Consider the following 27,993-nt stretch of genomic DNA (forward strand, 5'->3'; position numbering starts at 1 on the left):
ACATTTTTGCTTGATGCATAAAGTTAAAAGATTAAAACTAATAAAATAAGTTTTAAAAAGAGACTTTTCCACTGGATTACATTTTGTATTATGGATTATGCAGAAAAAGTAGAATTGGGCTGAAAGATCTATCGCTTTATCACCTATTCAGGTTGTAAATCATGTTTTTAAAAAGTAACTAAGTAAATAATTACTTTTGAAAATAAGTAATCAGTAAAGTAACGGGATTACTTTTGGGGGAAGTAATCAATAATTAGTTACTGATTACTTTTTTCAAGTAACTTGACCAACACTGGTTATAAACACATGTTTTACTCTACAGCAAATAGCCACACACAGTGTATCACAAATGCACATGGCTCAACAAACCAAATACAGAAAACCTTTGAAAAAGAAAAAAAATGACATAGAAATTCTCATAAACACAACTACAAAACAAGAAAATAAGGGAAAACAGACATAGAGTGTGACTCCTTAGTGTGTCACTGGGAGAGCGAAAAATGGGGAGGATTAGCCACCAGAAGCTGGCAGGACAAGGACCTCTTGGCCTCACATACACTTTCGCTCTGTCACACACAAACACACGCACGCACACAGGAACTAGGAAACGGATTGGTGAGTGGGGCTGTTTGGAGGCAGATCGGATGAAATTGTGATTCACCATGTCAGGTCACAGACTTTTAAAAGTCTGCTTTTCTGTGTGTGTGTCTGTGCATGCATGCGTGCGTGTGCGTGCGTACGTGTGTGCCGCTGTCTCATTAGTAAGAGCAGTAAGGCAACTCTGTGGAGGCGATGCAGCCACAGACCTTGTTAGAGATCCATTCCTCTAACCTCACAATCCTCAAAGGACATAAACGAATGCACACACACGTGGACATGTGCACACGCATACACACACATACACACAGTGCACATAAATGCTGAATATCGTAAGCATAATATTTGATAATTATATCTAATAAGCCACATTTATTGGGTTTGAAAAGTGTGTGTGTGTGTGTGTGTGTGTGTGTGTGTGTGTGTGTGTGTGAGTGCGTGCGTGTGTGTGTGTGTGTGTGTGTGTGTGTGTGTGTGTGTGTGTGTGCATTTTGTAAAAAGAAAATAGGATGACGTAACTAAGCTGAAAGTCTAGTGTACACAGAGTATATAAACCAACAGTGAATGGCATCTAGCTGTAATTTGTGTTATAGCTATGTGTCTTTCTCATTTATCCAGATTAAAAAGAAGAAAATAAAAAACTAATTTCAAAAGCACTGCATGAAAGACAGAATTATTCCAAAAGGTAGCATGTAACAAACTTTGAAATGATCAAAGGCAAATGAATCCCTTTAGGCTGTTTATTGGCTCCCATCGTAGCACAAATATGCTCACCCCCTTAGGCTCAGAACCTTAAACAGAGCACGTGAAGTGCACAAATTTGTACACAGTCAAGGGTTAAACCCAATTATCCTGGATCCAACCACTTTTCTTGTCTCTAACTCCTTTGCACAAGGACCAGTCACAAGTATATCACTGAATTTGATCACTTGTTACAGCAGTGTCTCTGCAGTATTGTATTCACAATGGCCACAAGAGGGTATTTGAAGGTCCTGTTCTTCCTTATCTTAGGATGATCGTCATAAATTATAAGAGTGCATCAAAAAGCCACAAAGGACCATTACTCAAAATGCATTTAATACTACAGTCATTACTGATTACATCATTGTGTTCAGTGAGCAAACTCAATACTATTCTTCTTGGACAAATTTATTTTTAATGCCACCTTATCTGTGTCACCAGGCCCCCAAATTTAATGAAGATAGAAGTCCTATAATAAAAAGTGATTTTAAATCACTGGATAGAAAATTACACAGTGGAAGACTATCAATCATGGGTTGGCCTTCACCAGAGTCTTGACCTCAACATTACTGAAGCAGATTTGACAGAGAACAGAACAAAAGGCAGCCAACATCCAAAGAATAGCTTTGGATGTCCTTCAAGAAGCCTGGAGAACTTTTCCTGGAGACTACTTAAAGAAATGACATGCAAGCTGTCTAAGAGAGATCAGACTGTGAAGAATAAAGGTGATCATACCAAATATTGACTTTCAGGCTTTTTAGAATCACACAAGCTCTGTTTTTATTGCGTTTTTCCATAAATTGCTGCAGCTATTGTCCCAGGAAAATAAGTGTGTTGGGCTTACAGTTCTTCTGCAGAGGACTGTATATAATGGTATCTTCAAGTTGCTTGAAAAGAGAAATATTTAAAAGGTATACTTTGATTCTAAAAGTTTCATGGTTTGGTCCTAAATGTCAGCAGTCTGAAGGTACCTTTGAAGTAAACACAAGTTTGATGCATGTTCACCAAATTGTATAAATGACAATGTGCATCATTTTCCTCTGCAGGTTAGGATGTTGGGCTGTATTGGCTGTGAGTCATTACATATGATGCAGAGTATGGCAACAATCACCTGAGCAGTCAGAAACGTGAAATTGAACTCAAAGATTGTTGAATTTTCCTTCTAAATCAGGTTCCTGTTAGAATTAATATAAACCAGCTAATTCTTCTTAGTGTGAATCTTAGACGTGAGCTCGGAGACAGATGAACACACTTGTGTAGTGGATGGTATCAGTGACTTATCCAGATGGTAGGGAAGCAGAGGGTATTAGTGGATAATGTGAAGGAGGGGGAGGCTGGTGGAGCCCTCAGAAGTGGCAAGAGGGTAAAATCTCTCTGATTGGAATGCACAGCTGCACTAAGACACATACACACACACACACACACACACACACACACACACACACACTCGCAAACAAACAAATGCAAAAAAGCATATCATTACACAGCTGAGTATGGTGATGGGGCTGCACAGAAGTTTCTGGAAGTGTAGTGAGACTTTGCAGATCTGTGTGACTCAGCACGGGAAGTCTGCTACTTCCTGTCTGTCTCCTCATCCCCCTCTTTCTCTCTTTTTTTTCAAATCTCTGTGTCATGCCCAGCTCATTTTTCCCTACACCGTCTCACTTGTAATAGTGTGTCTCTTTTCAGCTCGCACACCTTCTAAAAAAACCACTCCGTTATTTACCGTCTTTGTCACACGTTATGTCTACCTCTCTGCGGGAGCTCCTAATGTGACAGGCAGTGCAGACTCATCTGACAACTGTTTCAGATGCAGTCAATGGAGAGGAAAGTCTAGCAGAAAAACGCAGTGATGGATTTTAAAAGACAGACAGAAAGTACAGGAGTAAAAGAGTAAAACCTCAAATCAAGTTCACCTCACTTGTTGCCTTTTTCTCTATCCTTTTGAAGCCACTTATTTTTAAATAATCTGGACCTAAAACAGCATCCCATAATGCTTCATGAATTGTGTTAAATGAGGGCTGGAAGGAGTTAGTAGTGCACTGGCTTCCTGTTAAGTTTCGCATTCAATCCAAAATCCTGCTGCTCACCTTCTGAATTATTAACAATATAGCTCCGAGCTACCTGATTGAGCTACTTAGATTATACACCCCTGCTAGAGTATTAAGATCATCTTCCCAGTCACTTTTGGCACAGCCGAGATCCTGGCTGAAGACTAGAGGTGACCGAGCGTTTGCCTTGGCTCCACCCAATCTATGGAGTAACCTCCCCATTGCTATCCGTGAGTCTGATTCCATTCAATCCTTCAAATCGCAGTTAAAAACCCACCTATTTAGCCTCACTTTTTCTACCAGTTAATGATTGTTTGTTAGTTAGTTTAATGCTTATTTCTATCTTCAGTCTATTCTTAACTACTTTAACATGCTACCATGTTGGTACTTTGCCATAGCCTTCATCCTCCTTGTTACTTCATCTTACTCTTTTGTATGTTAAGCACTTTGATGCACCCCTGGTTTTTAAATGTGCTATATAAATAAAGTTTGTTGTTGTTGTTGTTGTTGTTGTTGTTGTAGTAGTCATTACTACAGAAACTGGGCATCAGGGGTGGATCTACAGGGAGCAAGGGGGGGATTCTTGCCCTCCCAGCTGCCCCCTCAACCTAAAATACCTTTTGCCCATGCAAGATTGTTATTGATTTGCCAGTGAGTACTGCAGGGTGTGAGTGAAGTTTTTCTACTTTCAAGCTTGTAAAAAAAATCACCTGTGTTAAAACTTTTTTTTTTTCACATTTATACCTGAAAAGTGTCTTTGGTTTCTTAGAAGAGATGATGATTCAATAAATAGATTTAAAGTGTTTTTTGTGGATGTTTTGTTGACTCCATTTACATTTAGGGGATTTTCACATACTTATAGGTCTGCCTAGACCTCTTGCTCCTCCTTTGCCCCCTCCATGTAAAGTTTTCTAGATCTGACACTACTGGGCATTAAAACTGTTATTATAGTTAGGTCAATTAATTTGTCAGTAATAAAGACACACTTTTGGTAGTTTTGAGTCTTTACACCACCACAGTAAATTTGAAAAAAGTAAAGTGTTGCATGAACTTTTTATATTTTTATACACAGCCCAGCATTTTCAGAGGCTCAAAATTAATTGGACAGTTGACTGACAAGCAGTTTCATGGCCAGCTGAGGCCTGTTCCCTCATTATTTCCTGACAAATGAAGCAGACAAAATATCTGAAGTTGAGATTTGTATTTTCTAGCTTTTAACTGTCCTTTTTAGGCACAAAGAGATTTTCATCCCAGTATTATACAACAGTCCTTAGATTTGAAATGATCTTAGCTCGTCCAATTAGTTTTTAGCTTCTGAAAATGGAGGAGTGCGTATCAAAATGACTTTTATCTGTTTTTTGTAAAAACCTTGAATAAGAACTGTAAGTCTGAACTTCAGTCATATGCTGATTGTTTGGTTTAAAATCACTGTGGTTGACAAATGTGTTACTGTCCAAAAACTTGTGGGCATAAGTGAAAAATAATTCTCTCATAGGTCCCATATTTCCCTCGGCATCACTAAAGAGAGGCATACAGAATCCTGAAATGCATTTCAATACAAAAGTGATTGTAAACAACACTTTAGTTCAATAGCCTGTACTCCGTGGTATCTTAGATTAAAAGCTGTTACCTGGGGAAATACCATATTAAAGACAAAAGCTAGCATCACTTAAAAAAAGTGACAAAACAAATAAAAATAGAATTCAACAGATAATTTTAAAAGGATCCGTGTTAGCTCCATATGTGGGCTCCCAAAAAAGAAACATCACACATCATTTTGAAAAGATAATTCCTGTCACATTTCGTTCTTCTGTGGATTCATTTCTGTTCCCAGTGCAGCCGAAACTCTGGACCTTTTGATTTACGTTTTTTTTCTCCCCTCACAAGCTGTTTCCTGCACATTGAGTGTCTGAATTCAACTTTTATTTAGATATTCATTACAGTTCACCTTTAGAGTCAATGTCTGACACTAACTCCAAGTTTATTATTTTCTTTAATTAATTATTTAGATGTTATTTTACTATTTAAATATTATTTTAAGGGATTTTAAGGGAAAAATATAAAAAAAAATACGTGATTTTACATGACATATTTAGTTTTTTTCATTATGTAAGCGTTTTATAAACTGTGACACAGCTTTCAACCGTTTTTACCAGTGTGATGTAACAGTGGTGTGTTCTTTCCCAAATATGCAATCCAATTAATCCTAAAGTCAAACGGGGAGTTTTATTTTGGAACTGGAGCTGTGACTGACAGAATTTCAATAAGTGAACGTTCAGGAAAATTAATTGTTCCCCGTCTTCTACTGACTTTGTTCATGTCCCAGTTTAGTTTAGCTTTGTTTTCCCTAATGTGAACAGCCAAACGCTGTAGGAGTATTTTAAAATCTGGATCTGGACCATAGCTAAATAAAGAGAATTCCAAAGAGCACGAGCATTTTGTGAGAAATTAACTGTTGGATGCCCTGGAAGCTTCATCTGTCATTCAGCTGTCCCTTCTTATGTCCCTTACAAGATGTTTAAAATAAAAGGACTCATTAATAATGACTAAAACAAACTAACTTACCTGAGTCAGACACTGGACACAAGTCAAATGGACTTGGGTTTGTGTGTCAGTATATCTGACTTAATCTAACTGGACTTTCTGTGAGTGTCAGTGATCTAGAGCCAGTCCAGTGACATGATGTAATTAAAGTTTAGTTGTGTTTGTTCTGGTACAATGAAACTGCGAAAGCCTCATTAAATCAGTTAGGGTTCAGGTTTAGTGATGGAAAGTCTGGGAAAAGTCCTTCCTAACGTTGTTATAATGGTGTTACACCAACGTATTGCCGGTCTTCCTCAGCGCCTTTTTCCTTCTGTTTTTCCAATCATAATGTCCTTTTCTTAACTTCTTTATTTGTCTTCCAAAACTGTTCTTTTAGCCCTTTTGGCTGTGCATATTATTGGTAAAATGCGTCTCCAGTATTACACTTCAAAAGCACTGATTCAGCGACTGTCCTGTTTCTTTATTGTCCAACTTTCACAACTATAGGTTATCTTGGAGAAACTCTAACAGTGTATAAGCCTTCATTTCATTGGCAGAGAAATGTCCCTAGATTTGAAGACTTTATCCAATGATTTCCTTGTTGCCTTACGCGGTTCATCACCATCTATGTGGACCATGATGGCACTGTTGTTTCCAGTTAGTCAGTCTTTAAAAAATAGATTCTCATAAAATAGATGCAAGAGGGTATTTCAAAGTCATTAGCCATCCAGTCATTGTGAAAGCAGCTCAGGGGGACTGGGGGACAAGGAAAGTTGTCTTTGCCTCTTAAGTCATCACATCACAGTAATCAGGACAGCTGGACAACAGCTCAACAGCCCAGTGGCCCAGCGACAAGGAACCATGGTTCTGGAGGTGTATATACAGGTACAATGACAAAGACACACAGTGCAGGTTTGATAGTTCAACAAAACCACTATATTTACATTGTGTCATTATAACTGGGACACAATGTAAACTAAGACCTTTAGTATGGATATGACAATATTTAGAATTTAATAGGGTAATAATTAAAGTTCTACAAATATCATCCTGGTGATCACAATTAGGTCCAATTCCAAATTTATCATTGTTTTTCAGAAACTGGATATGCAAATATTATTAAGACAGTAGTTGTAGTGATTCATTGAAATGTGAGCAAACAAATGGAAATGGAGCATAAAAGGCAAAAACAGAGTCTGTATTAATCTAACAAGTTTCAAAGTCAGTATTTGGCATGGCCATCTTTAATCTTCAGCACAGTCTGAACTCTCTTAGGCAGCTTTCTTGTCATTTCATTAAGTAGTCTTCAGGAATGGTTCTCCAGGCTTCTTGAAGGACATCCAAAGCTCTTCTTTGGATTTTGGCTGACTTTTCTTTTCTCTGTCAAGATGATCCCACACTGCTCCAGTTATGTTGAGGTTCTGGGCTGTGTTCATAATTCAATCGGTTTGGGCAAGATTCCCAATTGGATTTGGATTCATCATCTATCCAACCTGTTGCCACTGATTTTCAGTCCAGTTCTTGTGTATTTGGCAAACATCAGCCTTTTCTCTCTTAAGAATGACTTGTTGACAGACACTCTTCCACTGAGATCATTTCTGATGAGGCTTCAGTGAACAGTAGATAGATCAACTGGAGGGCCAGATGCATCTCTCAGGTCCTGTGTTGGGTGTTTGATGGACTTTTTCCTACAGGCAGATACTTTTCTGTCCTCAACTTGTCTGGTTTCCTTAAGAACACACTGCAAACAATGCTGAGATATGCCAGATTTTTTGACTAATAGCACGTTGTTGATGCAAAAATACTATTTTATGCCTGTCAGACTGTGTCATTTTTTGACTAAGGAAATTATGTGTTTTTTAACAGGCTGCTACTAACAAAGTGGAGAAAGATACAATTTAAAATTGGTTCTTTGCTAAGTTGTCTGTTATGTATAGACACAAGACTCACTCATTCTCTGAGTTATGGATTTTTTTATGATTTAAATATTCATAGAAAAACCTTGAGAGACCTCAAGAAAGCCCGGAGAACAATCGCTCAAGACCACTTTTAATAACTTCCAACAACGTCTGGCTGCTTGGAAACAAAAACTAAAGCCATATGGGTGGCTCTTTTGTCTTTTGCACGGCACCGTATCTGTCTTAGCTAGGGTTTATAACTAAGACACATGTTCTGTAGACACTGCACATTTGACACATGGCCTCTTGTCTGTCACGGTCAGCTCTGTGTTGCACATAAACCAGATAGCCAAGAGTTTGTGTGGGTTGAGTTGCATCAACAAAATAAACTTTAAAAAATGCAGATGTGGTTGCAGTTAGACAACAAATGTCTTTCATTCGCCATGTGAACAGGTTTGGGCAAATCGTGTCTTTTTTAGAATAAGGGCATGATTGTTCATGTATGTGTTAATATAATATTACCCAGAAGGCTGCCAGATGCTGTTATACAACAGCAGATTATAATCCTGATGTATCTGTCATTACTGCAGCTATGACACATCATTGTCTCTCACTCTCTCAGTGTCAGCGTTTGTGCACTGCTCTCTCTCACTCTTCCTATGTGCGCGCATGTGTGTGTGTGTGTGTGTGTGTGTGTGTGTGTCCCACTCCATCTTTCTTTCTCTTTGATTACCTCTATTCCTCTCTGTTCAGTCTCTCCCCTGTTTCACTCTGAGCCTCTCTGTCTCTCTCTGGATCAGTTTGAAGTCTACCAGTAGGGGTGTATATGTGGGCAGCAACCTGCAGGTCTTTGTATCGAAAATGAGCTTTACATTTCAAGAGGTTAGCAGGTAGTCAGCTCTTGTCTATGTGTATGTGTGTGTGTGTGTGTGTGTGTGTGTGAGTGAGAGAGAGAGAGAGAGAGAGAGAGAGAGAGAGAGAGAGTGTATGCATGTGTGTGTGTGCGTGTGTGCGTGTGTGTGCATAGATAAAATCAGACAGGGTGCAGACAAATGTAATCACACTCCAGCCGTAGAGCACGAATCAGATCCACTTCTTGAAGGCATTCCCACATCAGTTTCATCAGGTCTTTTTCTATTCAAATGCCTGAACACAGATAGGATTGGTTTTAGGTGTTATGACACAGAATCCAAATTTAATGAAGAGGAAGATAAACCAAGGAGGCAGGATTGCATAAGAAGGATGAATTTAAATGTTTTAAAAAAATATGTAACCTCAATAACTAATACATTAGTGAGTCATGCTTGCATCTTTCTTTTATGTATTGACATTTACATACAAGCCATTCGTTGTCTGTCTGTGTCTCAAGACAAGTGGAAACTCACTAAATAATCACCGCCTCAGACACCGCACTAATCAAAGTCTAAAGACTCTGTAATGTTTGTGAATGAACCCCAAGATTCATTTCTCAACCAGCCACTGGTTATCTCTATGATATACACTCCCTGGCCACTTTTTTAGGCACACTGCATTAGTAGCAGGGCGGACTCCCTTTTACCTTCATCTGGGACTCTCCACCATTTGACCCTAGAACTGAAGAAGCTTCTCGGATGAGAGGTGAAACGTCTTCAAGCAACTTAAAGAAGTCCAGATGCTTTTCTTTCCAAGCTCCTTAGACGCGTGTACCAGACCATGTGGCCTCTTTCAAGGTTGGAGGCACTAGAAACTCCATCCGCAAACTTCAGGTTTCAGGTGTTGCTCTTTACCCATGAAGCAAAACTATTAGCAAATGAGCTGCATCCTTCAAGTCATAAACACTGAATATTGATAACATGAGACTGAAACATTTCGGAGTGAAACATACTGATTGTCTGTAAGTATTTTAACACTGAGTTCAACCTTAGAAGACTTTAATGTCACTGAATGAGCTTCATGAGCAAGTGAACAGTCCTAACTGTTGAAACACACACATGTACACAGACACACACACAGGTATCGTTCTCATGTCAACATCTGTGAAGGACAAATTTCCCTCTAAATCTGGCTGTGATCCTGCTGCAGACTCTGTGGGTGGGTGTATGCGTGTGAGTTATGTAACTGCTTCCTCTTTCTTTTCTTGGTGTATTTATGAATGCACAGATATTTTTTCCTCTCCCATACCCTAATTAGAATGATTACTTTGGCACGCAGACAGACATGGGGTATTAAAAAAGCTCATCCTTTTCTCTTTCAACCATCCCTGCTTTACATTTTTTCATGCCTCTGTTTACTCCACTCAGTTTGATTTCAATAATACATCAAGAATATGTATATTTTAGTTGCTTTGTGCAATATTCACTCACGCACAGTATAGAAGTGCCTCATAGCTGCTCAGGAACAGAGGAACAGACCTCACATATACCAGCAGGTCTAACGAATAGACACCAGCAGAGCAAAGATGAGGGAAGGACAAAGACAACCGTGTGAAAGTAAGCTAGATCAGAGGACTAGCCTAGCCGAGGCAAAGATAATGGCATCGATGTAGAGCTGCGCCTCAACTTTGTTGATTTTATTCATTACTTTTGTCTTTGAAGTCTTTGTTGTGCTTTTGCCCTCCACATCTCAAGAGATGCGTAATGTAATGCACTCTTGCTTTCAGTGGAAAAGTAGTCAAACATGAATTTTCTAAATGACCCAGTTTGATATATTGCTTCTAAACGCCTTATTTACTTAACGTCACCAATTGTAAAGCACGATTTGACGTCAAACATTTTCACTTTTTCAAACTGGAAAGCTTTTTGAGACAGAAAAAAAAACATTGTTTTGTGTTTGCAGTGGCTTCAATCTCACCGCACCGCTTCAAAAGTCCAACTTAGCAGGAACAAGCAATGACACGAGATGAGGAAACCGGTAGGAAAAGGCCGGATGATGAAAGTGTGGGAGTCGGAGTGGAGGATGGTGGATGATGAGATGGGATTGGATGGGGGGTGGGGTGGGGGGGGGGAGTTGCAGATGTCAACCTGACAAAGGAGTATTGATTATCTTTGGGAAGCACACGCGCTCCTATTGATTTGGAGCGTTGGCAAATGAATTGCAGTTTGTGAAGAGATGTTTTAATCCCCAAAGATGTAGGATAGTCTATTATTTGTCTCCCTTGCGGAATTTGTAACCACGTGTTGTGTACTTGCAGGTATTTCGACTCAGAGTTGATTTTGTTGTGTAATAAAAACAGAAACAAGCTGATATTATCAGCTACGGTTCTCCTTTGAGGAAGAACAAACTCCTGGAGGGGGGTCGGTAGAGAAAAAGCAGTTAGTTGACGAGAGAGGGAAACACAGGTTATCCAGGCCTCGTACACACAGCTGAGCAGGGCGTCAGAGTGGAGCCCGCATTAGCAAAACTCTCATAGGAGCCAAGCATAGAGTAATGAAGACAGAATTCCAAGTTTGCATGTACGAAAGCCTGGGGAGGGAGACGGACGGGTGGGAAGGAAAGACAGGTGTTGGGAGGGGGATGAGCTTGAAGAGCTCGAGCTGTCTGCATACTAGTCACTTTTTCTCACAGCTGAGAATGAGAATGGACACACACACTCACGCTCACGTCTCCTGTTGCACATGCAGATGATGGTAAAGAGTGATTCAGCTGAGCTTGTGGCTGATTAAAACCTGGGTAATTAGCATTTTCACAATATTGATGAGGAGAGCCAAAAGGGACATTTAAGAAAACCCATTGTCCCTTTAGTTTCACATCTTCAAAAACTCCTTAATTGGCTTTCAGGGTAATGGCTCAAACACCACAAGCCACAGAGGAGAACATCAACCTTTTGACAATTTATAACTTTGATCAGCTTAGCGATGAAAAGGTTTGGCAGCTGGCTCCCGTACTGTACACGAGCCCAGCATTTATACATTATTTTCCAGTATAACTGATGCTCCTAGGTGATCTTTGCACTACATAAAGCAGCTCTATTATTATTATTATTATTATTTTTTTTTTTTACTATTTAATTTGTAAAAATGTGTATACACACACACACACACACACACACACACACGTAGGAAAATATTTAGTATACACATCCAGAAATGCATACACTATTATATATTGTACATATATTTATTAGTTTCAGGTTGGCCATTCTTGTATTTTGCTCGTTTGTGTTGTTGTGTTTGCACATCTCTGTTGCTTGTGGGGCTCGCACACAAGAATTTCACTCGCATGTGCTGTGCCAGTGTGCCTGCACATGTGATGTGACAATAAAAGTGATTTGATTTGATTTGATTTGATTCTCTAACGCAGAACTGTTCAATATATATATATTTTTTTAAACCTGTATTACTTGCAGTGTGATCATAAAAGGTCTTGCCAAAAGGTTTTCAAAACCACAAAGATCATTGTCAGCTGAAGACGTCTGCAGAAACGGCCAGTACTTGTCCTTTCCTGGCTCCAGTTTTTAGGCTTTTGGCACCCTAACTAGGAATTCAAGAAACTGAGTTCAGAGATTTTTAAAGCAGGGGGAGGAAGATTTGTGGTGTGGGGTGGCTTTAAGTGTCACATCTGGTCTGATTCACCCAGCACTGCATTTTTGGATTTTGAAACGTGACGAGCCAGTCGCTATGTTTACTGCAGCACACAGACGATAAAAGCTGTGTGCATCTTTGCTCTGCATCAGTGTCTGTTTTAGAGTAAAGACGGTCAAATTTGATATAATTTACTGCATTGTCGTGCTCGACTTCAAGCTTTTTGCCCCAAAAAGCAGCAAAAGCTGAATATTGATACTGTTTAAAAACTCAGTGAAACCCACTGGTGTACTTATAAAGTGAACAACCAACTGCAGAATAATCAGGCTAAGTAAAGACAAAGATACACACAAAGATTAAAAAGATTATGTCAGATTGTTGACCTGCCAGTGTACTTAGCCATTATGTAATACACAGACACACAAAACAAAACAATCCCCCAAACTACTTTCTCTCTGCGCACAGATGCTAATTATTTTACATAATGTTGCCACTAGAATGCTTGCACTTCTATATTTTACGATGAAAGACTTTCTCGATTCCCAAGTTGACCCAAGCTGAAGTGTTAAGCATCTGCTTTTTTTTAGAGTTTAAAGTTTAAAAAGCTCTTGGTCTTTCCCTGCCACCTTTTTCACATGTTACCAGTCCATTAAACAACCATTATCACTTATTATCATGTGTCACCAGTGGGCTTGAAGCTCAAAATCCCCTCATTTCTGGAGGTATTGAAAGACACTGTCTGCTTTAACAAAAGAGAACCACAACAAAGAGAGCTTGAGAGCATAAATCAGACTTCACCCTGCAGACTTGATGTTAAACCCTTTCTTTGTTTTCCCACCAGCTCTTTACCTTTTGTGTCAGTTCCTGTGTTTGATTTATTTATCATTATTATATATTTTTTTTTAATAAATGTAGCTCTTCCACACACGATTTGACAAAGAGGGCATCATGTGACTTGCCTGTGTAAGCTGGGTTTAGTTCTGCTTGTTGGTAATCGGCGTGTACAACAATGCGCCTTTTGGATTTCTATATCTACAACAGGAGTGAGCGCATCATAGGGGATATTTAATTGGGTTATAGCAGTCACAGTGGAGGCTAATGTCCACTTCCTTTGTGTCTCTGCAAACAAGATCGTCAAAGAGGTGAATCTGTTTGACGATCTTATTGTGAGTGTTAAGGTGTTAATGTGTGATATTATTTATCTGCATTAGTTCTATACCACAAATGCATTGATGAATTTTCATTGGTGTTTCTGAAGGACCTTCTGCTGCTGATTTCAATTGGTCAAATTCTCCTTCAGTCAGAAAGATTTGATTTGAAAGATTTGATTTAAGAAGGAAGTTTTAAATCTCTCCCGATCGTGGTGTCGGTTATTCTCAAAGATATGTTTTATGGACAGAAAAGCTTTGTTCAGGGCCCATGGCTGCCCAGGAGTCAAATGAACAGTAAAGCACTTTCCTAGTATCCATCCTACATCCTGTTTCTTTCACTTTGCTCCTCCATCTCTAGTTCTCTGACTCCGTCAGCCTTGGATGCTCTTAATTAAATATAGTCAATGTAATTGTGATTGATCATTCAAGCAATATGGGAGTTTAAAGGAGTTTAAATTGATTGTCAAATCAAATTGTGGAGGCGCCGGTTGCCTGAATGAATACAGGATGAACTGTGATAAACATGCTGAACAAAAATATTAAATATAATTATAATTATGGACATGTTTATTGTGGCATTAACCATTTTGTTTGCAAGTGTTGTGTCAATTTTGTCACTGTTGGATGATATGCCTGATGTAAGATTCAAGCTTAATGCCCTGCATAACAGTGCTTTGAACTTTGGTGATATGAAAACTCTGTAGGTTATGTTGCTCTCACTGATGGATAGATGGCAAATTCCAAGATGGCTGTTGTAAAATAGAATTTCCACTCCTCACTAATTTTGGCCTAGGCTGCTGTGAACTTCCTCTGATCCACTGATGTGTTTTTACACCCCTCTGCATTTAATCATTACTTATAATTTATCGCTGGCTCTCTTCCACTGTGTGTGTGTGTTTTTTTTTTTTGTCCTGTCTTCCTCCCCTCACCCCCAGCCGGTCCCAACAGATGGCCGCCCCTCCCTGAGCCTGGTTCTGCTGGAGGTTTCTTCCTGTTAAACGGGAGTTTTTCCTTCCCACCAAAGCGCTTGCTCACAGAGTGACAGTGGGGTTTTCTGTTTTCTCTGTGTTATTATAGGGTCTTTACCTTACAATATAAAGCGCCTTGAGGCAACTGTTGTTGTGACTTGGTGCTATATAAATAAAATTGAATTGAACTGAATTAAACTAAATATAACTTCAAATATGTATCATATCAGTTTTTCTTTAAGTACATTTGATACTCTGCAGTGTTTCCATTTTATTTTCGATGACCCTGGAGGGTCCGACTATGAGAAAATCTAAAATGTTCTTTCACTTTTTGTCTTATCTTCCTTTGTCTTTGTCCATGTTTCACGATAAAGTCAAAAACCAAAACTTGCTTCCTTTTACTCCCAGCACGTTCCAGCATTTTTTTTTACATTTATTTTTTACTCTAAAGAACAATATAGAAGATATAGGCACCCCCGTCCCCCACCACCACCAGTATTTCCTTTTTGCCGGTATAGTCCTCTGTGTTGGGATTATTGCCAAAAATAATACGGACCGACACACTGTGCATTAATTTCTCTCTCTTTATGCCGTCTGCTTTGTGATCCATTAAACACCGCGGTGCGTGCACGCCCAGCTTGGCTCTCTGCTCGTTTCTCGCGCCCGGGTGGGGTGTGAGTCTCCTACTGTGCGCCGTATTCCTAAAGCCGGGGATCACGTCACGTGTCACGGCTCCCGGGTCCTGGGCCAAGTTTTTTTTTTTTAAATTCCGTGTCAGACCATCCACGGAGCTTCAGCTCAGAAAGCCACACGCCCCGACCCTCCTGCGCGCATCTCCGCTCCACGCTGCGTAACGAGCACCTCAGAGAGGAGCGGATGGATGGATGCATGGATGTGGATAGATGTTCCCGTTTAACTGAACGCGCCAAATCAAGACGACTTTAAGTGACTTATTTGATTACTTCCAGCGATTTCCAACGACCCTCGGATTACATCTGATCTTTGGCAAGCCAAGGAAGGATATTTTTTTGTTTTGTTTTGATTTTTTTTAAGCGAGAGAGAAGAGAGGAAAGAAGGAAAGGGAAGCTGAGAAAGGCTGGGTGCGCTAGAAAGACGGAAAGTCACGGATCATGCTTATGGGAACTTCCGATTCCGTCTCAATAAGGTAGTTTAAAACAATAAAGTTCTTCTGTTTGCATGTGATTATTTTTATACACACTGAGTGCAGGAGATAGTCCACTTTTTAGGGGCGAAAAACGGGAAAAAGCACAGATGATGCGCGCTCTGGTGGCTTCTACTTCCATTAATACCGTTTAAAACGCGTATGGAAGTACTTTTACAGCAACTGTTCATATCAAAGTGTTTTTAATATTGTTCGGTGTTTACAAAAGAACCCCAGGAGGAGAGCTTCCAACTGCCTGAAGGGTCAGATGCGCTCTTCTCACGTAACACCAAACGGCGGACAACAAAGCCCGTTAAAAAAGAAAGAAAAAAGAAAAGCTTCCTCAAAAGGGCAAAGTCTGTTAGCTGGATTACGATCACTAATGTTTTTGTTCTCGACGTTATTCCACTTATTACAATAATAATCAGTATTGCTGTGGTGGTTTGATTTTTTTCCTCTTTTTTGGCGCATTCCCTGCCCACCATTGCGTGGTGTGGGCTAAAAACCTTCAGCAGACCAGAGACAGAACAGTCCATCTGTTCAATCACATAGCAACAGGAAGAGAGAGAATGAGAGAGAGAGAGGGAGACAGAGTGGGAAAAACATCCCTCTACTATTATGATACTCTTATAGTACTCGCACTTAATTGTTACCTAATTTCACTAAACACATTTTCGCATTTCTACTAATTGCTGCAACAGCAGGCAGTTGTCAGTCTGTAGTGCTCCATGGTGCCTTTACTGTGTTATTACTATGGCTACTATGAAATTCAGGCTTGATGTTCTGACAGAGACTCCCAGTTTTGTCTGATGAAAGCATTTATTGTTTGTTTTTTTGTTCGTTTTAAGGGGAAAAGAACACAACTGAGAAGAAAGGCTATTTAAAAAAAAAATAAAAGCCCATGAAAAGCCTAAAGCCCTGGCAGATTTGTAAAAGGACTGTATTGGAAATCTGTGTTTTAGATTGATTGGAAGCGCCTGCTGCTCAGGGATTGGAGGAGGAAATGGCCTAAGTGTTTATTTGGCTCCTTGTGCGATTTGTCTCCAGTTGCTCTTTGCCAAGTTGATCTTTCACTCGCTTCTTTTTCTGTCACCGTTAATCCTCTACCTTCATGTCTGCCTCCTTTGACTCACCGTGGGCTCCCTCCCCACTTTCCGACTCCCTCTAACCTTCTTCTCTCCTCTGACCTCCCTTCAGAGTGGCTCTGCCTGATGCTCTATCATGACTGATGGCGAAGGGAGAGCGCGCTTTCAGTACGCAGAGTGCCAGGAGCTGGAGGAGGTGCGGGAGGAGGTAAGGCTTGCTGTACCGACATCCTACAGGAATGACGGCCAAGGTCATGAAGATGACCCAGGAAGAAGATGCCCGGATGATGAGGAGGAAGAGGAGGAGGTGGAGAGGACGAGAAGGAGCAGCAGGAGGAGGAGGAGGAGGAGCAGCAGCAGTAGCATTCAAGGAGATGGAGAAAATGAGTGGAGTCCTGAAGTTCAGGGGGATGAAGAACAGGAACCGGAGCTGGAAGTGGAAGATGGACCAACACTGGGAGTTCGCATCACGGCTCCCATCCGTGATCCAGACTGCGTCTCCGAGGAGGAGGAACAGCAGCCGTATCCGGCCCTGGCCCCCGTGGCCTTCTTCTGCTTAAAGCAAACAACGAGGCCTCGCAACTGGTGTCTCCGCATGGTCTGCAATCCATATCCTTTAACATGCTGGAAATCTGACCCTGGTAATCGGTAAGACAAAATATGTCCTCTGCAATGTTTGTGTGTGTGTGGTGGCACGCCTGCATACACGTTTGAGTTGTCAGTAGAAACTTGCTGCTTCTATATAAATACACAAGCACCAGTGAGAGACTCACACTGGTGACACGTGCAGACATGAAGGGCGTGTCTTGGTATTGGGCAAGAAGTAGATGTTACCTGTTGTGAGTCTTTGTCCTTTGCTGATGTGAGATTTGGCTGTTTTACATGCTAAATCTTTTGTGCAACAATTTGCATTTCCCTCTGTGTCTATAAGGTTGGTATTATAACCTCCAAATCTGGTGGGTTGGTTATTTTTAGGTAAATTAGCTTTTCTGTTATAGGACTTGTTAACACGCCTAATTGAGACAGCCCCAAGTACACCCAGCACTCGGTCTGTTTGCCTCTATAGACTGAAAGTGCTGTAACACTTACCTGGGCTGCTTTAGGCTCAGATTCAAGCACAAATTAGTTCCTGGCTATATATATATATTCTTTTGAAGCTCATCAGTCAGTTCGAGCTGTATTCCCTCTACTAACAGTTCTGGCAGCCATTTTATTCTAATAATCAGATATTTTAATTTAATTTCAAAGTGCCAAGTAGTCCAAGTGAAATTACTTCCTAGGAGAAGTGCTCATGTCTGCTTTACTTTCTATTATTACCCCCTCAGCCGAACATCCTGCCGGGATCATTTTCATCTGTGGGATGTTTTAACACACAGGAGCATAAGAACATAATGTGCATCCAGATATAGGCGCTATGAAAAGAAGCTGAAGATGAACCGCTGTAATATGTTTTTTTTTTCATTCGTGATGTGGTTAAGTGGGTGGTGTAAAAACAAAATTAGGACCTGACTCACATTTATTTTCCTAAGTGCTTCCTGAGTACCTGGAATTTAATATAGAAGGTACCAAGAGTATAAAAATACAAGCACGATTATAAAAGTAAACTACATTTATTCTGTCTCTGAGATTCTATCTCTTTGTCTTCAAGTGATTAAAAAACCCAACTCTGAATAGGTGCATTCTGACAAGCTTCTGCTGTGTTCTTGTAGACCTATGATAGTGGAAGCTTGAAGGTGTAGTGAATCTAAGAAGGATGATCTGACGTGGTGTTTGAAGTCGGAGAAGAAAAACATGGTGTAGAAAGGTAGATAAACAGCTAGATAAAGGGGCAACCTTATGCCCACAAATTTCCTCTCTGAGACTTCTGTGTGTTTTGAAGCGGAAGAAATCGAAAAACAAACTTTAAAACGGCGACATATGCACACACACACACACAGTTTTGTTTCAAAGATTCATTAATTTGCCTTCATCATTAAAGATCATTAAAGATTATCAGCTCTAGAGATTGGAGTGGATGATTCATGCGGTATTCAGACTGACACTGTGACGTGAGTCAAACCCACGTTGATGATCTGTCTGAATAGGTCAGTGTGCGTCAGCCAACGATCCCTCACGACCCTCCTCTCGAGAAGAGCTGAGCATTGTTGTGGTGGACCGCTGTTTCTATTAGAAATGTACCAAAAGGAAGTTGCAAGTTGCAAGTCGTGTCTTCTGTCATGTGGACTTGTGCCTAATGATGGTTTGCTAAAAGATTTGACGCACATGTTTTGTGTTCGGTTGCTTTGGTGATTTTGTCTTTCCGCTGCTACAAACAACTCTACAAAAGAAAGGTCAAAACCATTGCAGGACCTTTAGCCCTCAATGTGAGCAAAGCCTCAGAAGAGCAACTTTTTTCAATTGATTTAAAAAAAATCAACTCAAACCTTTATTGACATTTCTAATCTTACATATGCACAAATACAAATTTATTGGTCTGACAATACTACAAGGGTTGTCACCGTAGTAGAATTTCAAACTGATACTGGTACTGGGAAAATACTCAATAATCGATGCAATTTTTGGTACCACAGAGACAGAAAAAAGGACAAAATTAAAAAAAAAAAAAAAACCAACGAAAGATAAGAGCAATAATGGTTCGTGTAAATAGACTCAGCTACACCTCTGTTTATTTCCTTTGCTTTTGGTGACTTGGCACCATATATTTCATGGTGATCAAATAGTGTTGGTAAGGTTGGCTGTATTGTTTCTGCCTACAGGCAGAAACAATACAGCCAACCTTACCAGTAGACTCTTCTCAGGTTCAACAAGGGGCTTTAAGAGACACTTTTTAGGGGTAAATAATTTGTTATCCTGTTAAATTAATCCTTCCTAATAACATCACTGACAGGTAGGACCGATGATGGCAACAGTAACGTTATCATTTTTTACTACCTATACCTGGTACCTTAACAATAACCTAACTGTCGGCTAATGTGCGGAACTGCTAACAGTTAAGCAGCTAACACCATCATAAACGTTAATATCTGTGTTCAGCAACTCAGTGCTGCTGAAACAGGAGCTTTACTGACCTCGCGGAATTCTTCATAAAGACTTCGGTGTCAGTCTTTAACACGCTTTGTTTTATTATGCCACTGCTAATGTGTTCAGCTGCTAGTGACGGGAGGGGCTGGGTGTCTGCCTGTCTGCTGTGTGTGAAGTTTGTCAGTGAAAAGAGGGAAATATGGTATCAATACTGCTGCAAATGAGTATCTAATCTGATTGCAATCAGGCATGTATTTATTTATTTATTATGACAGCCCTACTTGGTACATACAGTAACTCCAGTACTGAAAAAGGTGACGTTTTTTTAGAATTTTGGTATTGAAAAGCACTCTGTCTGTTTTGATGTCATCACTGTCTGTTACCGATGTAAGCCTTTCTGCAGCATTTCTACCATATATTTTTTAAAACTGAACCCTTGCTTACAACCTAGATGATATTATCAGAAACTCTTTCTCCTTCATGATCTGACCTTTAAGTGAAAAATTGGTTGCCCATGACTCCACACTCTGGTCCCTTGTTGATCTCGTGTCAGCTGGAGTGATAAGAAGACTGTTTAATTGTCCTTGAGAAGAAAACCTAGTATTCCCTCATGGGGTAAAGTGCCAGTGAGCCATCACCTAATTGATCACATGTCTCTAAGCACCAAAAAGCATCTCTACCAGCTTCCTCATTTCATTTTTGTGGATAGTACAGAACTCACAGGGAATTTCTCATGGGGATTAAAATCCCATTTTTTTTATGAGTTGTGCTCGCTGCAGGCACTCAAGAATCGAGGCGTGAAAAAGTAAGGCAAGTTATGTTCTCTTACAGAACATGCTAATGGCTAATAGAGATATTAAAATGGGACTGTCCTGCAGCGGGAGAAAGCTGCATCTAAAATTTGTTGTTAAATAATTTAAAGGGCTATAACGTGCCAAGCATGTGTTGGCTTCTTCTTTTTAAAAAATGGACCAAAAAGCAAAAAGTGATAGGAAGTCCGGTCGGGTCTTTTTCATCGAATGTTTGGGATTTGGACATAGAAGTCGTAGATGTTATTTGTAATTGTTCACTAAGACGAATACAGCGCCAACTGGAGCAAGCAGATGAGGAACAAAGAAGGTCCGAAAGGATTAAAGCATGTCCAGTTAAGCAAGCCGACACATAGGACTTATGGTTTGGTAACCTGCTGTCCGACACATGCTAGTGTTGCGTTACATTACCTCTGTTTTGTTCACCGCACTGTAGCAGGGCTAATACTGCAGTAGCTGCTGAAGCAGACCACTACTATGAAGCAGATGCTCCTATGGTTAGCACATGTGCGCTTCACTGCTTGTGCGCTGATCACATGTCTGATTTCTATCTGAGTGCAGACTTATTTATTCATTTTTTAAGATATGTTGTTTGAAGTTGACAGGCTGGGCTATTTGTACCAAGACAGCAAGGCTAATGAATGAGGCGCGTACTGTCACATGCTCGGCCTTGCATTATGACTGCTCGTTTAAAACTGGATACGGGTTATGTCATAAGAGCTGATCTCACCGGACATCTCTCTGTGTTGTATTCCTGCGTGTCTGTGAGTGTGTGGGCGTGCGCGCAGAACCCACTGTTAGCAGCGCAGAGTTGGTGGTCCACAGTAGGTTATGTAAATATTTTTTGGAGCATAAATTCTCTGCCACTCAGCAACAAAATGAATGAACACATTGGGAGAAACGAGAGACTGTAGAGGAGGGGAAAAAAGAAATAAAGAAACAACTACATCCATAAATTTCAAACCACGCACCTCTGAATAAAAGTGTTTTATATCACATCCCGATTCCAACATGTGTAGTCCAACAGTAAAATATTGAATCTGTACTGAGACGGTCATTGATCACCTGTGACAGTAAAAACAGGTCAACAGTTGCTCACAGTTACCAGAATAGCATTTCAGCACAACAGCATTTGTCATTCAACTCAAGTCTGTTCCTCACTGGTGATCAACTAGTCTGCTCATGTCCAGGAAAATGCACACTTAATAGAGCAATTGATTAGGTCTTGATTAGCCTAGCATGCAAATAGACTTTAAAGACAAAATTGGCATTTTTTATTAATTTCTTTTTAAACTGATGAAAGTCACCCTAAAATATATTGGTTTAGGTGATCTCTGAGTACAGCGTGCATCCACTAGATCTCTGTAAATCCCCCTAACAATCTTCTGCTATTCCCAAACTTTTGCACCCAGACATCACGCAGATGTTGAGCGGTAGCTGGTTAAAGAGCACTGGATGCCCTACCTGCTCAAGTTGGACATTTGCGTTCTCATGTGCAGCTTCATTGTGTGACATTGAGAAAGTACATGGCTACATTGCACATGTGAGAAATTCTAAGGAGTGACAGTAGTACTGTGGCCCTGAGAGGTCAAAAACACTGCAACTAAAGGCAACATCAGCAAATAGAAAAACGCTGTGCACAAAACACAACAGAAGTTGAGTAAAATAAAATGGAAGTGTTTTGGGGAGACAATAACGTGACAGAGCAGCTGTGGGAGTGACAGAAACCACAACATGTGACATTGCATTGAGACCCGCTTAAAAGAAGCTATCTGTGTTGTGAGGAAGAAAAAGATGCAGATAATGTGTGCTTTAATTGCACAATTCATGTAATACTGCAGGTACATATTTGCTATTAGCCATTTGTTGTTAGCCTGTCACTGGCGCAGATTTTCCTTCATGTTAATGTCTCTCCTAAGACACTTCTGTTGTGTTGCATTCAACCTCCGCTATGTTTTGTGTGGTTTTGCAGCTTTTTTTTCTATTTGCTGGTGTTTTATTTAGTTGCAGTGCATTTGACCTTTTAGAGCCACTGTACAATAGCCCTAAAATATGGACAAAAAGAATGTAGCTAGCTAATGCTGTTTATGCTAATAAACAGCATTAGCTAGCATCAGCGTTCTTTCTTTTGTTTAAAACAACTGCTTTTTAGATGTTCCTGTTGAGTAGAGACCTAAAATAAATCTGACAGTTACATCTGAAACAATCTGAAAACAAATGCAGGATCACAAGAATGAACATTATGGAGTCGCTGATTAGACGGTGTGAAAGAATAACAACCTGAGTCAAGCTGATTAAATCTGGTTCAGGAGCCCAGGCAAGGTTAATCCATTACAGATGAGTTGATTCATCGTGCTATCTGTCTCCATTAGTCATCTATACTCTAAAACATATTAAAGGGGGCCTTTTCACTTCCATTGTGATAGATGTTTCTGCACAGAGATACAAGCACACAGATCACCTGACTTTTTTGAAGTATCAGATGGATTTGATGACTTTAGATGGGGATTTTTTTTCAATGTATTTAGTGGTAAAAATATCTGTGGATTAGCGGTTCAAAATAAATCAAGTGGAAGAGGTTTCTCTCTTTGTTTGAAGTTTTGATGGATTGGACTTGCTGTATAAAACTAGAGACAGGCTTAAAGCTGCATGAGATCAAATCGGCTGCATGAAGAATGTCAGTCAAATGTAGCTTAGATGAATCGAGGAGGCCTGTTAATGTGCAGCTTGTATCAGCGATAAAAAGGACTATCTTCAGGGCAAGAAAGTTGGCTTGGTTACTACCCTTTACTCCTGCAGTTCCATTCCTTTTTTTCTTTTTCACCCCTCCTGTTGTGTATGTATGCCTATTTATGTCTTTAAATGACTTCATCTCTGCAGTGTGTGGGATAAAGAGACTTAGCCTTCAAATTAGCAGGTAGTCCTTCTCCGACTGCCCTTCTGACTGGCATCCTGAGGTTTAGGTGTGTATGTGAGACTCGCTTCTCTGCATCCCTCCCTCTCTGCCGGTCTCAGAGCTCGACTCACTGTATTTGTATTGAGCAGTTCATCAGTGTGTGTGTGATTGTGTGTTCGGTGACTCATTATATTTGGCCTGTTCTCATCATAACAGCAGATTGGGGGTCGTGAGGTGCCCATTTCTGCAGAGACAGAGGGATCCTGTCTCTTTGACGTATCAAGTCCTGGCACACCTTGCGCAGTGCTCAAACTGTGCGTGGTTGAGCATCACTTGTGTGCTGTGTAGTGGACAAGGCCCACGCTTTCAAACGTGTTTGGTGTCTGCCAGACGTTATAACAAAACTTTGTTACAAATGTGGTGTAACAAAAGCTTTTAATTTGTCACTCTTCTGCTATTATGTACGTATTTAATCATTAGTTATTATTAATCTCAGGCTGTGTTTACAGCATGTCTATTGTCCTGTCTCCATCTCCTCAACCCAACCAGTCACAGCAGATAGCTACCCCTCCCTGAGCCTGCTTCTGCTGGAGGTTTCTTCCTTTTAAAAGGGAGTTTTTTCTTCCCCCATTTGCTCAAAGGGTGTTATCATGTTGTTGGAGTTTTCACTGTTTTCTTTGTAGTATTGTAGAGTCTTTACTTTACAATATAGAGCACCTCGAGGCAACTGTTGCTGTGATTTGGTACTATATAAAAAAAATTTATTGAACTGACTGTAATGTGTACAGCTCTGCTATACCGCACGCACCTACATCACCTACATATTTCTGCTCTAAATGTAAAATTTTTAGGAACTTTCTTTTTAAATGTAACATAGTGTCGCACATATTTTAAAAAAACAAAACAAAACAACAACAACAAAAAAAGCCGATGTGTTGTCAAAAAAAGAGAAAACAAAGTAGAGATTAAGCTTCATATACATCTTGTTCTGGGTGGAGTTTCTCCTCGTGGTGCTCCATGTCGTGGTGCTTGTTTAGCTGTGGCTGGATGCTAATATAAAGTTATTACATATAATATATGTTATAATAGCATATATAATAGCATAATATAATATGTTAACAATAGCAATATCATGAAATTTAGCAGTATTTCGTTTGATATTGATATAAAAAACAAAAAACAAAAAAACATGTAAGTCCTTTATTAAAAAGTCACTTTAAATTTGAAATCACTGACATGGTGGTGGCAGACTGTTTATTTAAAATGTTTTTTGTTGCCATGACACAGAATGAAATATTAGGGTGGTTGCTAAATAGTTTACTAACGTTACTTCGAGGTATAGTGTTATTTACATTATATTAGCTTAAGCATTTACATAGCATTTAGCATTACCCAGTGCAAACATTTTAGCCTGTAGGATCTGGTTGATTTCACAACAGCAATGCCTGGTGACTCAAATATTATACTATGCCACACTTACTGCGTTTCTTACATATACATGATATTAACTAGCGACAGACCTAACTCTGAATAAAAGCTAAGTAGACGTAAACATTAATTAAGCTAGCAGTCACTGTTTGGTTTGGGAAGTCTGCAGCTGTGAGAATGCAGGGGTGCTTCTCACAAGCAGTCTGTTCTTCCTGCTGCCAAAAATAATAGATCAGCCCTGGAAGGCTGAAATTAATACCAGAGATTGAAGACCAGTGAAAATTGTTTGGATGAGAGCATATTGACTAAACAATCAACCACTTGACCCTGAGACCTCAACAACAGAAAGAAAAAAGGTTTGGAAAGGGGAAGTGAAAAATATGATTAAGGGTTGTACAGTAGCGTACACGTATTAGTATTTAAAGGATATGTATTTGGTCATATCCATAGATAGGAGAACTTTTGAAAATCAATATTTAATTAAAATACATTTAGGCAAAATATAAATTGAACATTTTAGGAAATTTTTAAAAAGCAGCTTTGGTACTAGAACTCAAGCTTCATATCACTACTCAGTAGAGTAAAATGATGTTTAGGCCCACTTGGAGGATAATTTTTGTTTACCAAAGCATTATGTAGCCAAACATGTTAAGTAAACAAATGTGCATTTCCAAGTTAAAGTGTTTGAAGCCCTTCCAGATATTTATTGCAGAGCAAAAACTGCTGCCTTCGCCAAGTTGTGGAGCAGGGTGTTTACTTATGGTTGGGTTTCCTTATATCCTTTGGGTGTTTTGAGACTTATGAACTATGCAAGAGCTTACTAACTATAATTATTAAAATTGTTTTATGACTTTTTTTTACTTGCAAATCCTAAAAATGAGCAATTTTTTGTGAATATACGAGGCTAATTTTGTCATTAACAGTTCGGGGCCACACTGTGTGTTTCAAAGCTATTTTTAGCTGCGGGAACCTGCCCCAACTGCTAATTTATCTCACTTAGGATTTGTAAAGTCTTGTTATTATTCCAAATACCGGTGCTGTGTTAACATCAACACAATTTACAACCAGTAACAAATCATCGCCACCAGCAGCGAGTCCACAGTAATTTGCATTGGAATCAATAAAGGGCCTTTCACTGGTGTGCTTGTTACCAATGAGAATAAGCCTCTTTACAGTGACCGCATGTTTGCTGCCATCTTTGCTCGTAATGCTTCGCAAGACTTGTTCAAATGGCCACTGTTTGCACAAGCAGTGCTTTGGCTCAGATCTCATGTATGTAATTGGAGCGGGTGTGGCTCAGGTGGTAGAGCGGGTTGCTCACATATGGTAGGGTTGCCCGGCCCTCCCCATACACTGGTTTGGTCCACTGCTCCTCCGCGTGTGTTTGTCTCATCTCAAACAGAAAGTACTTGTTTCTTATTTTTGGATCGTTAATTTTTGAAGCATCGTGCGTAAATGTGTGTAAATCTTTATGCGTCAGTTTGAGCGGGATAACTTCCACTGCAGTAGGATCTTTTGTTTATCCCCAGGCTCACTGTTTACAGGCTGCTTCACAAAATGATCTGGAACTAATAGCACTGATTTTCATGTGTGCACTGGCTGAGTGTGTGTGCCCCCGTGCACGAGAGCTTACTTGAGTGCGCTGTAAGAATGTGCCATTTGGCATTCGCAGAACACCATGTGTTTAGGCAGTGACCCACACCTGCCCCAGGCACAAATGGTCTGTGGAATCAGAGGATCTGCGCTCTGCTGCACTGCACCGCTGTTGTTGTTGTACCGTTACATTACGTCACACTCATTTACCGAGCACTTTTCCAAAATGACTTTGAGTGAAAATAGTACCAAAAAAGACCCTTCTGCTAGCAAACCACATGGTTTCCTGGAGAGTCTGGGTCAATCTAAATGAGTTTGTTAGCTGTTGGTGTTCACTGTTAGAAGGTTCATGTAAAGCAGACTACTAATGGAATACTCCAGAATACGCTGAGATGACCCCTGATCAGTTGGAGGATGAACATTTGACTTTCTTTTTCTTATGATACCTATCTCCCAGTCTTCAGGCACTCCTCATTTCTTTAAATTTGTTCTCACTGCTTTCGCTGAATCTATGGAAAAAGCCAGTGATGACAGAATTCGACATGCATAAGATAGTATTTTTGCAACGAGGTGATTCCCAAAGAGATATTTGCCAAAAAAGTTGTCATATCTTGGCATGGTGTGAGGTGTCTCCTCAAAAAATGTAAGGAAACTGGATATGTAGAGGACAAAAAAAACACCTGTTATGCTTTTAAAAAAAGTCCTTAAGAAATAAAGAAAAAAAAGCAAAGACCTGAGAGACGCATCTAGCCCTTCACTTGATCCATCTACTCTTCACTGAAGCTTCATCAGAAATGGTCTCAGTGGAAGGGCCACTGTCAAGAAGCCATTTACAAGGAAGGGAAATAGGGAGAAAAGGCTGACGTATGCCAAATTACATAAGAACTGGACAGAAAATCAGTGTCAACAGGTCTGATGGAGCGATATATCCAGATAGTTCTTATGAAACGCGATGGAGGCTCATGTCATATCGGGTTTTGAGGCTGCATTTCAGCCACTGGTGATAAGGATTGCTTTAAGTTTGGTGGCGATATGAGCACAGAAAAGTACAGTCAGATTTTGATCCACCATGCGATACCATCTGGAAAGCGTCTGATTGGCAACAGCATCATTTATCAGCATGGCAATGATCCCAAACACACTGCCAGTGCAGTAAAAGCGTAGCTGGGTAGAAAGACAAACAGAGAAAAATAAATGTTGTCAAATATTGACTTTAAAGCTCATTAGAACAAACTCTGCGTTTCCCTTACGTACTGTATTTCCGTTTCTGTTTGCACATGTTCCAATACGGTATTCTGACTCTTCACCTATTTCAGAATTACAATACTTTATAAATCAAAGGGCAATTGTTTGTTACAGACACTCACAGATAGTATAGCTCTGAGAGATAGAAAATATAAACACTATTTAAAAAAATGATGCATTATTAAGTAAAAATAAGACAAAAATGTTACAGAGAGAAAACACAACAGTGTGCAGCAGAGACAAGTGAAAACAGGTGAACAGGTGACATAAAATTCTGAGGCATCCAGTGATGCATTGTGGTTGAATGAGTCTTTTGCTGAAGGTGC

The 27,993-nt window shown here is 39.9% G+C and overlaps 2 protein-coding genes across 2 annotated transcripts in view; one reads left to right on the forward strand and one right to left on the reverse strand.

Annotated features, from left to right (window-relative positions):
* The window catches only part of LOC309704410 (uncharacterized protein), a 342,365-nt gene that overhangs the window by 171,290 nt on the left and 143,082 nt on the right, over positions 1 to 27,993 (reverse strand). The gene's annotated exons all lie outside the window — the stretch shown is intronic.
* LOC309704413 (uncharacterized protein) overlaps positions 15,105 to 27,993 on the forward strand; it is a 45,760-nt gene continuing 32,871 nt past the window's right edge. The window contains exons 1-2 of the mRNA XM_082529543.1: positions 15,105 to 15,593; positions 16,788 to 17,323. Of these exons, the coding sequence (XP_082385669.1) occupies positions 16,812 to 17,323 (512 nt within the window). The 5' untranslated portion in view covers positions 15,105 to 15,593; positions 16,788 to 16,811. The remainder of the gene's footprint in view (positions 15,594 to 16,787; positions 17,324 to 27,993) is intronic.

The sequence above is a fragment of the Aulonocara stuartgranti genome (assembly GCF_965226115.1).
Source record: "Aulonocara stuartgranti genome assembly, chromosome: 4".
In the NCBI taxonomy this organism is placed as follows: domain Eukaryota; kingdom Metazoa; phylum Chordata; class Actinopteri; order Cichliformes; family Cichlidae; genus Aulonocara; species Aulonocara stuartgranti.